General features: G+C 41.3%; 2 protein-coding genes across 3 annotated transcripts in view; one reads left to right on the top strand and one right to left on the bottom strand.

Moving 5' to 3' along the window:
- LOC104691989 (guanine nucleotide-binding protein G(q) subunit alpha) overlaps positions 1-12,836 on the bottom strand; it is a 118,676-nt gene extending 105,840 nt beyond the window's left edge. Inside the window, exon 1 of the mRNA XM_039566658.1 lies at positions 12,678-12,836. Coding sequence (XP_039422592.1) covers positions 12,678-12,813 — 136 coding nt within the window. The 5' untranslated portion in view covers positions 12,814-12,836. The remainder of the gene's footprint in view (positions 1-12,677) is intronic.
- A 1,094-nt stretch (positions 12,837-13,930) lies between these two features.
- CEP78 (centrosomal protein 78) overlaps positions 13,931-15,123 on the top strand; it is a 52,507-nt gene continuing 51,314 nt past the window's right edge. The window contains exon 1 of one of the 2 annotated variants that reach the window (XM_039566938.1): positions 13,931-14,192. In XM_039566938.1, coding sequence (XP_039422872.1) covers positions 13,946-14,192 — 247 coding nt within the window. In that variant the 5' untranslated portion in view covers positions 13,931-13,945. The remainder of the gene's footprint in view (positions 14,193-15,123) is intronic. The other variant, XM_010403696.4, reaches the window with a different exon arrangement.

Raw genomic sequence — 15,123 nt, 5'->3', positions numbered from 1 at the left:
TTAACACAGAAAAAGACCCACATAATTTTCAAATTTTTTTTGTTTGTTTTTAGGGAAGTACAGACCACATTTGCAATGACAATGAAAGAGTACCCACTGAAGACAAACAATACAGAGGATTTATTCAAGTTAGAATGTCAGTCAGAGGGTCCAAAGGTTTTAGGACTGACTAGGAAGGCATACCGACTTCAAGCTCTTGAACTGTCACCCAAAAAACCCCAAAGGGTGAAAAATGGATGAGGGAAAGAGATCACATACAAAGACCTATGGAGTTAACAGTATTTAGATGGTATGCTGTACAAAGTCAGTGGTTTTGAAGAACTAGGCATCTGCTAAGCAACTGATCATACAACAAACCAACACAGCACGCATTAAGTAACAGTTGTTTAAACAGTTAAGTAGTAAACTACACAAGCAAAAGTCCTCAACAGATAACTGTCTTCCAAACAGGATTCCAACAATATTAAGACTTAAAAAAACCTTTAAAATCTTCACCCATGAGATAAAATAAATACATAAAATTATTACTGACAGTACTCATAGGTGATGCAGAAGCTGTGAACTGGCAAACAATGACAATGATATGATGCTGAAAAGTATATTAGACTAACCACCTAATATAAAACAGAAAGAGGCAAACATTGTGCATCCAAATGCTGTTAAATATAAACTTGTTAAACAATGACTAAACCCACCCTAAAAAGCAATTATTTAGAAAAGCATTTAAATTATACCGATCATCTAAATATGAATAGTTTAATGTCATGGCTCAGTAGGCTGTTACACTCCTTGAACACACCTCGACAGTGGTATTTCAACTAGCAGTACTTAAATACTTTTCATAAAAAGAATATACACATCACTGTTCAATTCTCATGATCTGTACTTCAATACTGACCTTGAACTGGAAAGAAGTCAAAAACCAGCTACAAAAACAATTAAAAAAGGATCATAAAATCCAGTCTACAGTTACAAAGTTAGAATTGAACTACAGAACCATCCAGACTGAACCCCAAGATACTGGAGTATTTTCCTTCTGTCCTCAAAGCTGATAATCAATGTAATGTAATATTCATGATTATGATGAACTTTAAAAAATGAGTAGTGCAGTTATTTTATTTCTTATGCTTTATCTAATGTCAGAAAATGAATTCCACAATAAAGAGTGAGCTTATCAGACAGGCTGCTGGCATTTTGTGCAACCATGTATTCTGGTTCAAAAAAACACATACCACCCTTTCAAAGGACACACACACACACAAAAAAGAAAACCCCATCAAAAATACCCACAAAAAGAAACCTTTCCAAACCCACAAACAAGCCTCAGTTATTGAGCATAGTAATATACACAATTAATGTCACTATACCTAAATTACAGTCTAGATTAGTAGGTTGAAATACTGTTTTAAATAAGACAGTTATACTCCATCAACAAATAAACATTTGTCTTGCTTATGGTTCTGTTTTGACTACTTCCCCAGAGTTTTGATCCTCTGTACACATAAAAAAAGTTGCGAAGAAATGGGAAGGTATTAGAAAATTCCACGTCACTAAGCAGAAGCAGCTTGGTATCATGTAAACAAGACAAAACAAACAGACACAGAAGGTGATTACATGTTTCTCCACCTATAGATTATTCCAGAAAATACTGTCACTCCTTGAAAATAAAAGCAACTAAAATATAAAGCAAAAGCATTGCAAAGTGTTTTCATGATACTTCCCCCCCCCTTTTTTAAGCTATTCTAACAAAAGACTATGCCCTAGCAGCCTGACAAGTCATACAGTTATAGTGACTTTACATAAATCCAAGTTTAAAAAAATCCCACCATATTTTGTTGTTTTAAACAACAAAAAGACCATCTCCTCCTGCTTTACTGGCTTTATATTATTTAATGGGAAATCTCCATAGACAAAAAAATGCAATGTAAATATTTAAGTCTATCCTTCTCACTTTACTACATGAAATTGTAGACCAAAAAAGTCTGTAAATCAAAACATTCAAAGTATTTTCTGAGAATAACCAAATGAAAACTGCACTAATAAAACTAACGTGGTTGTAAATTTACAAAACAAAACAAACAAACAACAACAAAAAAAAACAAACAAGCACAAGAATGTCATTACCCAGAGAATGTTAGTGTCATACATTTCTCCAAGAAAACAATTTAAAGGCATACATACTAACTTCACTGTTCAGCATCAGAGGCTTGCATTTCGTGAAGGGAACACAGCCACAATTAAGCTACTAGCAAAAATTCTGCTCACGATATCTAGTTTTAGTTCAAAGGCTAAAATCTTCAGAGATTACCATGAGTCTAGTTCTTAACCCTAATCAAATCTAGTAATTAATAGGAGTGCATTATTATGTTGTGGAGCCAAACACAGAACAAAATCACAGTGAATCTGAATTCACTATTATCTTGTCTTGCAGGTAAGAGCCAAGGATGAATGCAATTAAGTAAATAAACCCTAAGAGAACAAAAATTGTTCTGGGCAGAGAATGTTTCTGGACTCCTATGAAGACCAATGGTATTAAAATCCAAGTTTAAAGGATTGAAAGACAAGCCGTTTTACTGATGCTAACTGTGGGGGTGGTGGGGCACTGACACTGGTTGCCCAGAGAATCTGTGAATGCTCCATCCCTGGCAGTGTTCAAGGCCAGGCTGGATCGGGCACTGAGCAACCTGGTCTAGTGCAAGGTCCCTGCCCACGGCAGGTGGGTTGGAACTTTAAGATCCTTTCCCACTCAAAACATTCTGTGATTCTGTGAAGCATGTTGTTAGTCAATTTAATGGAATACAGTAATTCCAGTGAATCTTTGTTCCATTTGTAGAAAATATGCGGTTCTATGTTTAGATGAAAGCAAAATTAGTCCTAAATTGTCTGTTCTGCCTTCCTATGAAATAAGCTGCTAAACCAGGAGAGACAGTCACCTAAATGAAATCCATCTTTGCATCAGTCAGACTAAACGTTTATTAACTCCTTTAATTTATTTACCAATTCAATGCTGAGATAAACAGGAAACTGAACACAGTACAAAACAAAATTTATGTTATTTCTTCTCAGTATTCTCTTCTTACCAGGAAAAATAGAAGTATGTTTAGGTGCATTTTGTGTTTTCGGGGGGGGGGGGGGAAACGCATGTATAAAGCATTGTTATTACAGCTATCAAGTTCGGAAGATGTACAACAGCTTTAAGTCCAGGAAATTACTTATTACCAAAGCAGTCCAATCATAGCATCACACAGCATTTTGGGTTGGAAGGTACTTTCAAAAATCACCTATGCCACCCACTACACCAGGTTGCTCAAAAACCCCTCCAGCCTGGCCTTGTACGCTTCTCAGCATCTCACCTGCCTCCTTGTAAAAGATTTCTTCTGAGAGTCCAATCTAAATCTACTCACTTTCAGTTCAAAACCATTGCTCCTTGCCTTCTTACTGACAGAACCAGGTTAAAAGTCTTTCTACAGCTTTCTTATACACACTCCTTGTATACTGAAAGGCTGCTCCAAGGTCTTTCGGGCATCTTCTTTTCTCCTGGCTGAAAAACCCACACTATCTCAGTCTCTCTTCATAGGAGAGATGCCTCATCTGCTCCTGATCAATTTTGTGGCTCTTTTCTGAGCTCTTTTCACTCTAAAAGGTCCATGTCCTTCTTGTGCTGAGGACCACAAAGATAGATGCAGTATTCCAGGTCCCACCAGACAAGAATGACCTCCCTTGACCTCCTGGCCAGATTTTTGATGCAGCCCTGGCTTTCCAGGCTCCAAGTGCACACTACTGTCTCAAGTCCAATCTTTCATTCATCAGTACCCCTCCATCTTCCGGCACAGGGCTACTCTCAATCCATTCATCCCCCACGCTGTACTGGTGTCAAGGGTTGTCCCAACCCACATGCAATGCAGCCCAGACCTTGGACTTGGCCCTGTTGAACCTTGTGAGGCTCCAACAGGCCTGCTTCCCCCTCCTGTCAAAGGTATCAACTGCACCTCTCAGACTGGTGTCACCTGGAAATCTGCTGAGGGTGCAACTTCCCACTGCTTATGTCATAATGAAAGTACTAAACTGTATGATTCCTTGAGGGACACCACTCATTACTGTTTCCACTTGCACATTAAACCATTGACCATAACTCCATGGATGCAGCCATCATGTCAATTCTTTATTCATCAAAGAGTCTATCCATCAAACTTCCTTCACTCCAATTTTAACACTAAGAATACTGGGGGGTATACCATATCAAAGGCCTTACAGAAGCCTAAATAGATGACATCTCTACGTCCTCCTTTGTCCACTGATACAGTCACACCATCATAGAAGGCCACAGATTAGTCAGGCAGTTAGTCCTCCATGAAACCTTGCTGAGACTATAATGAACACCTCCGTATCTTCTATATGTTTCAACAAGTATTTAAAGACTATCTGTTCCATGAGTTTTGTCTTGAATTTTAACATTACCAAAGAGACTTCCCCTACTTGGGGAATTAAAAAAAAGTTTCTCAAGTGTTTGTCATGGGGTTTTATACTAAATCCTTTTGCCATGACATGCAACACCTGTAACTTTCCAGACCAACCTCCCCACAAAAAAAATCACTTAGAAGAGGACTTAATGGATATGGGGAAGGGTAAATGAGATAAACAGATTGTGATCTCCAAATCTCTCTTTTAAAAATGAGCCAAGTCAGTCAGACAGCTGTTTGGTGGCCTGCACTCTGAGATAAGATACTAATCCTGTCACTGTTAATGATGACCAGGTGCATACATCATAACCACTCCTCAAATAACTGGCAGTCTCAGGACAGGAGAGTTTCAAGTCGCATGAAGATTGTTGCTGTGTATGAAAATACTTCAAAGCATCAGGTTCCATCAACCCAGAAACAAGAAATTAAAAGAAGGAAAAGAGAATTTAACAAGAGTTATTCAAATATAGGTGTAAGATCATGTCCTTTATTTTTTGGCCTTTTCTCCCCAGCATAACTACACAGCATCTCTGTTTCCAGGCTACTATTATTTTCTTTTTAAAAACAAACAATAAAACAGAAACACAAGTGAGAAGTATTTTAAGAATCATTATTTTCCCTCCTATAAGATCAACTGAGTTAAAGCAAATTTTACAAAGGAGTGCTTTCGGTTTGTTTGGTTTTTGTTTTTATTGTTCCTTTTTGCAAACCATCTTTGAACGGTTTAACTACCAATATAAATGTTTCATTTCAACACCATCTAGACAGCACACTCCAAAAAGGCAAGCACCAGATCCTCCAACTAACTGGACAGCTGTGTAAGATTCTATTCAAGATACATGAATGATGCCTTTATTTTTCAGCATTTAATTTCAATTGCTTTTATTGCTCTGATCTATGAGACTAAGTGGCACTTACAGTGCTTCATAAACCCATTATCAGAGCAAAATATAAGTTCCATACTTGATCATCAATTTCCCAAACCTGATCAGTTACCAAAAGCATGAAGAATGACGGCATCTTTTCCAACTTCTATGTATTTTGCATTTTTCTGGCCTTCTGAGTTAGCAGTAGCTGCACTTAGCTACTACAGAGGTTTTCTGTTTGACTTTCTGGATGATGCTGTTCACCCAGAAATGTGGGCTGAAATACCTTTCAGTATTCTTTTTCAACATTTTCTAATATAAGCAAGATAATTAACATTAACATTGAAGACTTAGGAGTTAAAAACTGTCCTGTGATGGGTTTACAGAACAAGGAAATAAAAGCAAGTTTCCTTAACTCACAGAAGTATTTTCATTCAGTACAAGGACTCTTGACAAAGATTATCATTATAGCAATGATAGGACCAAGAAGCTTATGTTAGTGTCCAGTGAGCATATAGCTCAGGTACAGTGACAAACACATTAACAAAACTAGATAGTAATGTGTATTTTGTGGTGTAAGAATAAGTACTATTGTAATTAAATATTTTTTCCTAATGGGTAATTTCAAAGTGTACCTAAAACATGTTCACTCCATTATACCTTAGCTTATGAAAAGTATGACCAAGAATAGGATCTCTTTAGGTTGATTTCATGGCTATATTGTAACTAAACGAGTAATTGCTACCTTGATTCCTGTTTACTCAAAGAATCTCGAACAGGTTTGCTTTCTTCCACATCCAGATACACCAAGTTTCTACAGAACAGAAACCTGTGCTCTTACCTTGGATTTAACTTAAAGATGGCTAACCCCATCTGGGCAAACACTCTTCTGACCCACGTTTGGTGATACTTAACAAGATTTGAGTTACATTTTTCATTTCATTTTTTATATATTTAACTTCAAAAGATTTAAGGATCTAACTGCACTCAGCTCTTTAGAGAAGACTGGGGGTAGAGTGGAAAAATACAACATTTCAAATTTTAACTGCCATTTCCACAATTTCCTTTGGGAAAAGCAAATCCTCCTTCAACAGACTTTTGACAACTGAGACTGAGCACCAAAGTACTTCAACAAGGACCACAATGGCGTTCTCCTAGATACAAAATAAAAGGCATAGATAATCAGTCAGAACAGAGCCTTGGGTAAAAATCTCATTCATGTACTCTGAAGCAAAACCAAACTCAGACTACGGCACTACTCAAAACTACCTACTCTCATTCATTCCTAACAGATGCTTCTTCCACACACAGGTCAATCTGAATTACAAACAGCATAGCTCCCAGATGAAGCTGTCAATACACAGCTGTCAATATTGCTGAGGCAATAGCGATATAGCCTTTATCTTTTCAACTTACTGAATTCACTAGGTGCTTCCACTTCCATAAACTCTCATGTTCTGTTGCTTATTCAAGCAATACACGTATTGCACACCACCTGCTTTCCACAGAAAGAGGAGGTGAACCACCACAGTGGGGCTCACCTAAATCATACAGTTCATTACAGTAGTTTGTCAGATGATTCTGCCTTAATGGATTGACAAAGGAGGAATATTGTTTGGTGCGATTTTTTTTTTATTTCTGGATTAGCCACACCACTTTCTCAAACGCAGAATGAAATCAACAACAGTACTTTTCTGTTAGCAACTGCATCTGCATCAGGGTTCTGGGATAAAACTCTGTACTACTGATAAACACTAAGTAGAGTGTACAAATTAGGTAGTTTGATTATTCCATGCCATTTGTCCGTTGAAAACTTACAAAGGACAAAAATCTGTAGACAGTCACACTTCAGTTTAGTCTCAGTATCAGCACTACTTACTGAGGGAAAAACATGCTTTCAGAACATTTCATATTTAAACTTTATTTTAGCCTGAAAAAAAATGTTTGTGCTATTCCTGGAATTCTCCAGTAACTTTCAAAACTTAACTTCTAAATCTTTGGTATCTCTTAGACTTCTCTCATCCAGTTTTAATACATCTAACTTCTTTGCACAGAGTTAATAACATTTCAAACCTGTGGCATGCTTCCTTCTTTGCAGACAAAACCATGTGTATGGCTTCCCAGTGTTTCCTATATGCTAATTCTTCCTCTGTTTTCCCCTGCTTTCCTGCTCTTTGTTCTTGCTAGGTTGATAACTACAGTAAATAAAAGGTAAATGCTGAAAAAATTCCGTAATTTCATCAGTAACAGCTGTTCATACACAGTTGCATTCATCAACAAAACCAGATTTTCTTCAGTCTTCTACCATTCAGCTTAAGGAAGCTGATGGAAAAAAAAATACTGTGTTTATAGCATTCTATTGCTGCAACAAAGCTAATTCACTATTAATCAGACATCTACCTTACTTCATTTCATGCCTGTGATTAGTTTTGCAGACATTGCAAGGTAGTACTTTCCCCTATGAAATTGCTGTTACCACCATACAACAACAAAATTAAAATGAAGCAACTAAAGGAGCAGAATTATTATTTCTTTATTTGGCAACACACACTCAAATACATTCTCAAAAAATTTCTCTGCTCAGCATGTATTTTTTCATCCTACATTTATTTAACATTGTTTGTCAGTGTAACATACAAATGAGGGGTCACTTGGCTCTTTGACATGTAAATAAAGTTAAATTAGTCTGAATTCTTTAACTATTCAGACCTTCAGCTGAATAGCTGGGTAGTAAAAACAAAGAGCACAAACACTTTTTAATGGCTGCACACAAGATGTCCTTTTGTGGTGCACTAAAAATAAATGTTCCTATATGTTTTCTATATATATGTTCTTTCACATTGTCACACTGATATCCAAATGATGATTTGTGTTTTCCTATCCCACAAAAGAGATATTCTTATATATATATGGACGTATCTGTGTATATGAAAATACATCAAGGTGTTATACATCCAGAATGAAATTTCCTTAGAAACAGCTTCTGCTAAATAAGATAATATTTACCTATCTAGCTACAATATGCATGAAGAAGTAGGTTAATTACCTGTTCATTTTACAGTAGTAAATATGTACGGTGTCAATTTCCTGAAATTATTTGAAAGAGTTCAGTATGAGTAGGGCAGACTGATAAAAAGACAAGTTACAAGAAAAATAAGGAAGCTTGTTTCTCCAGCTGAAGAAGTTATATAAAACAAGAGTTTGCCACTGTTGGCTTAACAGACCCACTTCCTCTTCAATATATCTGCACAATGTCTAGATGTTTGTGAATACACCACGTTCTGTACTTAAACATCTAATTCTGCTGACACAGGTTTAAGAAATATCTGCATATATTCACCTTATGTTCAAAAGCATCTTTTGGCGTTTGACTGCTGTTGACGTCAATTCAAACAGTTTATCATCCACCTACTTTCTATGCTAATGAGCGGAGAAGAGAAGAACACCTGTATTGAGGCAAGTCTCTTCACTGACACATCCACAATCTTCAACATTAACTCTTAAAAACATAACTCTTAAAAAAACTTGCTTTGCACATGACACAATACCAACCAATATGCTGGAAAAAAAGTAGCACTGTCACACACATCTCCAGAACTTCATCTGGCCACGGTTTACAGACACATAGGCATAGACAGCACAACACTTGCAGATTATTTTCTTAGACACTCAAGGCTTTTTCCAGTAAGAAAACAGCATACAGTATTTACGTATAGAGTTGACAGGCAGACTATGTCCAGGAGTGATGGTTTATGGCTACGATCTGTCATGTAGGCTCAAATGCTGCTTTCTGAGTCCTTGCAAAATTTACATGTATGGCAGGAAAAAATTATGTATATAAGTATGACAGCATATAGCTCTTACTACTTAAAAATAAATATGTAAATATGTGCTTAAATAAAAGCATGCAGAACACACTGGCATAGACAAATATAAAACATTAAAACACCTCTTTTTCTCCCCTATTATAAAAACATTTGTGTTTTTATAGCTAACAGCAAACAATGGATGAATATTAACAACTGTAAGCTCTGGAGAACAATCAGAGGGTTTTACAAAGTGTTCAGCAGTAATGAAATCCAGAAGAGTTTGAAAAATACAGGAGATTAAAACCAAATTCAGTGGAAGACTGAATTTGTTCCAGAGTGTCTCAAAACACTACAGCCAATTTGTGCTAGCTGAAACTACTACTATGTAATATGCTTCACTGCATATTTATGAAATCTGGCTTTCCACAGTTACATCTGCAAAAAACCCCACTCTGTCCTATGCTAATATGCTAAAAAAAAAAAAAAAAAAATCAAGTAATGATGTACAAAAAAAGTATCTACAAGTGGTATTTTAATGTTTAATCAGAGTGTTTGTTTTTAAACTAATACCTAAAAATAGCACACAGTAGAAGTTTTCCACAAATTACTTCAGATTTTGAACTCTTTGATTTCGTGAGCACATTAAAAGAGTATACCCAGCACAGTGTGTGTGTGTGTTCATGTGTATGTGTGTGACACAGTAACAATTAGAAGGAAACTAGTTCCAAAGTTTCCAAGAAGGCACTGTGTCTTTCACAAGTTAAGGAGGAAAAAGACCTTCTCCTCTGAACCAAAAAGATTAGTTTCTTTCTTTATGTTTGCTACAAGTGTGCAATTTTACGTGTGTACATCTAATTTTTAACCACATGTAATAACAAAACAACCTAGCACAGACACACTTCTTTGTGCTTTGAAAGGTTGATAATACCTTTCACTTTGCTCTTGCAACTAGTCTGAAGAATATGCTCAGCCACTTTATAACGCTTAGCTTAAATGGCACTAGTATTCTCTTTAAAAGCCAAAGGATATTCCTTAGTCTCACATTTAAAAATCCTTAATGCACTTAGGTTTTTCAGACCCATAATACTTCACAGAGTGGGACTGAGAAGCTGGTACTTCTGAAGAAGAAAAAAAAAGAAGACCCAAATATGTTTGCTTGTTTACATAAAATAAAATTAAACAGCACTAGCAATTTTCCTCCTAAAAATGAGGGGGAAGAGATGAAATGGGACAGTAAGCATCTATCCAATGTTAAAAAACCAGATGATTTTAAGCACATTCAGATGGTTTTCATGCTAACAGCCTCACCATTTTTAATTAATATGTTTTCATTTTAAAATGGTTTTGTCTGTCTCATAACCATGTGAATGACCCACACGAACAACAAACTTAGTAACCGAGCAATTGGCTATGCTGGGCAAGCAATGAAAGTAACTAAAAAAAAAGTGCTCTAAGGTACTTAAGATAAACCTACTTATGAAAGAAATTTCCCTAAAATTGTTTCAGGAATTGAAACTTGAATTTACACAATACCAAGACTCCCAAGAGTCCTTCACCACACACAGCATTTCACAAGACAAGATCATTAAGTGTTAATCCTAATGAGCACATACATTTTCAGTTAAACATATGACAGAAGCTGACAAAATGAAAGACAAAAAAACGCATGTACAGTAACAATTTCGATACTGGTTTTATCACCCGGGTATAGAGCTATGCTGCTACATGCAGCCAGAAGTTCACCCTTCTAGATCTCTAGTACATCATGCCTCCACTTTCACAAGTCTGTTGGAGCTCTTCGGTGGCATTGATGATGAATGCAGGAATCTTCCATACAGTAACTCAACAGAGCTTTCCCTAACTCTTTCTATGGGTTGGCTTCTCCGCTTTTCTTCTGCGGATCACCACACATCATCTGGGCCAAAGCAATGCCATAACTGGACTCCAATCTACCATCACCTACCCCAAATACTTCATCATAGTGATGGGAGAACTTTGCAAAGCAGCACAAGTTCTGCATTCCTTACTGCAGAAGTGAATCTCTGAATTTCTTCACTAGGTAATATATATTGGTCTCATTCAAAGAATTTCATATATTTCTGAAAATCTGGGAGAACCCTCTAGCACTACTGCAAGAAAAATCAAGAATATATAGAAACAATTTGGACCTGAGTAACAGGTTAAATATATGAACTGCCTCTCCTGAAGCAAGTGTCTATCATTACTCATACTTATCCACAATATTCAGTAAGAGCAATCTATTTTATCTTCTTTGTGAATCTTGGAAGTCACATCATGCACTGCCATAAACCAAAATCAGGCCAAAATGTGACAGAACATTATTACTGTGAGTGCTGCATCTGTGTCCACTACTACTCTCCCACACCAGTTAGAGATCCCAATTTTCTCTATATCCAGAAGATAATCTTCAGGAAATAGCATATTCATATGGAAGCACTAAAACATATTTGAACTTTTCCTTTCAACTTGCCTTACCTCACTGAAGAGGCAGTTTACTCCCCCAGTACCTATCACTACTTCATATCCAAGGCCCAAGAAAAAAATCTTCACCGTAAACATCCTGCATCCACTTGGAACATACCCATTCATCCACACACCAGACCGTAATGCAAAAATATTTAAAGGCCTGTGAGTCCAGGCAGAAACTATTACCAGGGAGCTACGCGACACAGTGCATCACACTGGACATCTTTTAATTCAAAAGGCTTATTTTAACATAAGCCAAATTTCTATTAGATAAACGCTGCCTCTGCATACTTGCAGCTCTAAAATAGCAACCTGTTTTAATTAAGGAGAAATGATACAGTTGATTTTATTTCCTGACCAGTGGGTGGATTCCAGCGGTATTAAAGATCCTGTAATCATCCCACACACTTCAGGTTACCCCTCAGTTCGGCATGTGCATCTGGGCCTTTGAGGCTCCCTTTCCTGTACAGAAACCGGTGCACGAGCCCCTCATCCCACTTTACTTCAATAAATAAAAATCACAATAAAAAATGCAACCGGTGATCTAACAGCCTTCCCGAAGCTCACGGAACAATGCAGATATCACACCCGTCACCATCGATCTCCACAGCGACTCCCCCTGCGAAACCCTCCCTTAATCCGCTTCGCTACCATCGCTCTCCCACAGACATCGACATTCGCCCATCGCCCAGCACCCCCCTCACTCACCCGCCATCCGTTCCCTCTCCATTTGGGAAGGCCGCTTCCCATTCCACACCGAACCCACCCGCCGACGATGCCCGCGGGCGGGCACACACGCCCCGTTCCCCGCGGCGGTGGCTCGGCCTGCGGCTCCCCGCGGCGGGGCGACGAGCGCCCAGAGGCACCGCAGGCATCGTCACCGCCGCCCCGTTCCCGCCGCCGGGTGCCTGCGCGCCGGCACGGACCGCACCGGCCGGAGGGCGCCCGGGGCGGCGGCGATGCCCGGGCTGCAGCCCGGCGGCAACTGGAGCGTGCGCGCCGGCGACGGCCCGAGGCGAGCGGCCCGAGGCGAGCAGAGGAAGCCCCGTACTCACCCAGCAGCAGCAGCTTCAGCTCACGGCGGGCGTCCCGCTTGTCCCGGCGCAGCTGCCGCTCGATCTCGTCGTTGATCCGCCGGGCTTCCTTGGCTTCCTCGCTCAGGCAGCACGCCATGATGGACTCCAGAGTCATTCTTCCTAACTGGTTCAGACACAGCCCCCACCCCCCCTAAACCCGCACGCACACTCGCACCCCGCCGCCGCTCCGGCCCCGGGGGGCACAGGCGCTCTGCGAGAGCCCGGGGCCGCCGCAGGGCAGCCGCGCAGGCAGGGCAGCCTCGATGCCACAGAAAGGCGAGAAGAAAGGCAGGGCCGCTGGCGGCGCGGATCCCCGCTCCCTGCCGCTGACACCCGCCGCTGCCAACTCCTCCTCTCCTCTAAATCATGCACCGAACAACATGGAAACATCCACCGCGGCGGCAGCAGCAGCGCTACCCAGCCGAGCCACCCCTCGCCCTGCTGCTCCCCTTCCCTCGCTGCCGCCGCAGCCTGCGCGGTCCCCGAGTGTCCCTGGCGGCCGCCGACACCCCCGCCGCCCTCCGACGCGACCACCCCACCCCCCGTGGAAGCGCTAATACCCACTAATCCCTCCCCCGCCCCGCACACGCACACATCTCCCCGCCGCTCCCCGCCCCCGGAGCGGGAGCCCGGCTCCTGCGGGGTGGGCGAGACCGCTGCTGCCCGGCAGGAAGAGCTTCCCCGCGGCCGCTCCTCCTTCCCGCCGCCTCGGCCGCTCGTCTTTCCAAGCAGGGAGGGGGGGTGGGGGGGTGGTAAGGGAAAGCGGGGCTTGCTGTCAGGGAGCTGCCGCTGTTCGGCTCCGCTCGGTTCGGCCCTCCCCGCGTTGCCAAGCAGAGCAGCGGAAAGGGAAACGAGTGCACTGGCAGGGGGTCGAGCTCGACCGGCTTTTTAAATGGTTGGGCTCCGCGGGCGTGGTGCGGCAGGAATATGGCGGCCCGTCTCCCGCCGCCGCTCCCGCTCTCTCTCCGCCCCGCTGCGCGGTGGGGGCGAGTGGCCGGGGCAGCCGAGCCCCCGCCCGCGCTGTGCCGCCCCCCAAGGCCGCCCCGCCCGCCCTGCGGCGGCGGAGGAGGGCAGAGGAGGGAGGCGAGGGGAGAGACAGCGGATTCTCGCACCAAATGGCCGCGAGGAGCTGTGCCTGCTGTGGTTTGTCCTGCCGGGCAGCGCCTTCCCTAACGCCGTGTATGCTTTCGCTTCCCTTGTTTTTAGTCGTGGGCACACATTTTTATTCGGTTCCCATCCTAGGAGAGATGAGTTGGGTTGGCAGGGACTGGCGGAAAAGGTGGCGGGTTGAAAGGAGGGAAGGAGTAAGGAGACGAAAATGCCTTTTCCACCTTTGGCCGGAATGGGAAGGCGGAGCGGGACACACGCACACCATCAGGCACCCGGAAGGTTTAGCGCCCTGCCTCCCTACTGGGAAGGCAAAGCCGTGCGTTCGGCACGAACGCGCTGGGACACCCCACGGAACGCCGCCCGTGTGGCCGATATTCGGCTGCGGTGAGTTCTATTCGCCCCTCGCCCCAGCCCCTGCTTCAGGCCCAGTCCCTGGAAAGCTGTCCCCACGTAGCCTCCGGTAGCCCCTAGCGTGATGCAGTCCCAGAAAAGCTGTCCCCACGTAGCCTTCGGTAGCCCCCAGGGTGATGGCATACAATCGAGTAGAACGCACTGATGTACCTTCTAGATTTTGTGAATTCATAAACGTCTCACAAAATTCCCACACCTGCACTTCCTTTGGCCACCTCCATTTTAAGCTACTTGTATATGTTGCCAAATCGGCTGTGAATCTGGTACTAGCCTATGTAGTGGGTAGAAAGGCACATCACGCTCTTATCTTCTAGCTCCATGTGTGATACCCTCACCAGTACCTGCTGACATCTATTTTGAAATTCATATGCTCTTTCCTAAAAGTTTACATATGTACTGACAGAATTATTTAAGCAAGGTCTGCCGTAAAGAGTAAGACAATGAGGGAATTAAAAACAAACAAAAAAGAGAATAAAACAATCAGGAAAATAATACATTCAATCAATTTTTAGAGCATGAAAAAATCATTACTTAAAAAAATGCATGATTTCCACGTAGATCTATATTGTACTAATATATATATAGTGTATAAAAATGGTTGATACAACTTGTAATCTTTTTTCTTTATTCTAGTCAATGACCTTTAGTCAAAATTGGGTAGGTCCAGCTATTACGAATAGATTATATTTAATTCAAAGCATATTTTCTATTTTAAAACCTAACCTGTATGTATATGTGTCTCTATGTATCCACCTGTTTTGTGTTCTGGTCCAAGATGCATTAATATTACATGCAATTAAGATTTCTAAAGAGTCAACACTGAATTACAGAGACAACAAGTAACAAAAAAGGGGGAGGTTACATCAAGAAAATAATTATCAGGATTTTCAAGATAAATACTAGA

Source organism: Corvus cornix, chromosome Z, assembly GCF_000738735.6.
Source record: "Corvus cornix cornix isolate S_Up_H32 chromosome Z, ASM73873v5, whole genome shotgun sequence".
Lineage (NCBI taxonomy): Eukaryota > Metazoa > Chordata > Aves > Passeriformes > Corvidae > Corvus > Corvus cornix.
Note: the sequence above shows the minus strand (reverse complement) of the source record. Positions and strands in the feature narration are given on the sequence as shown.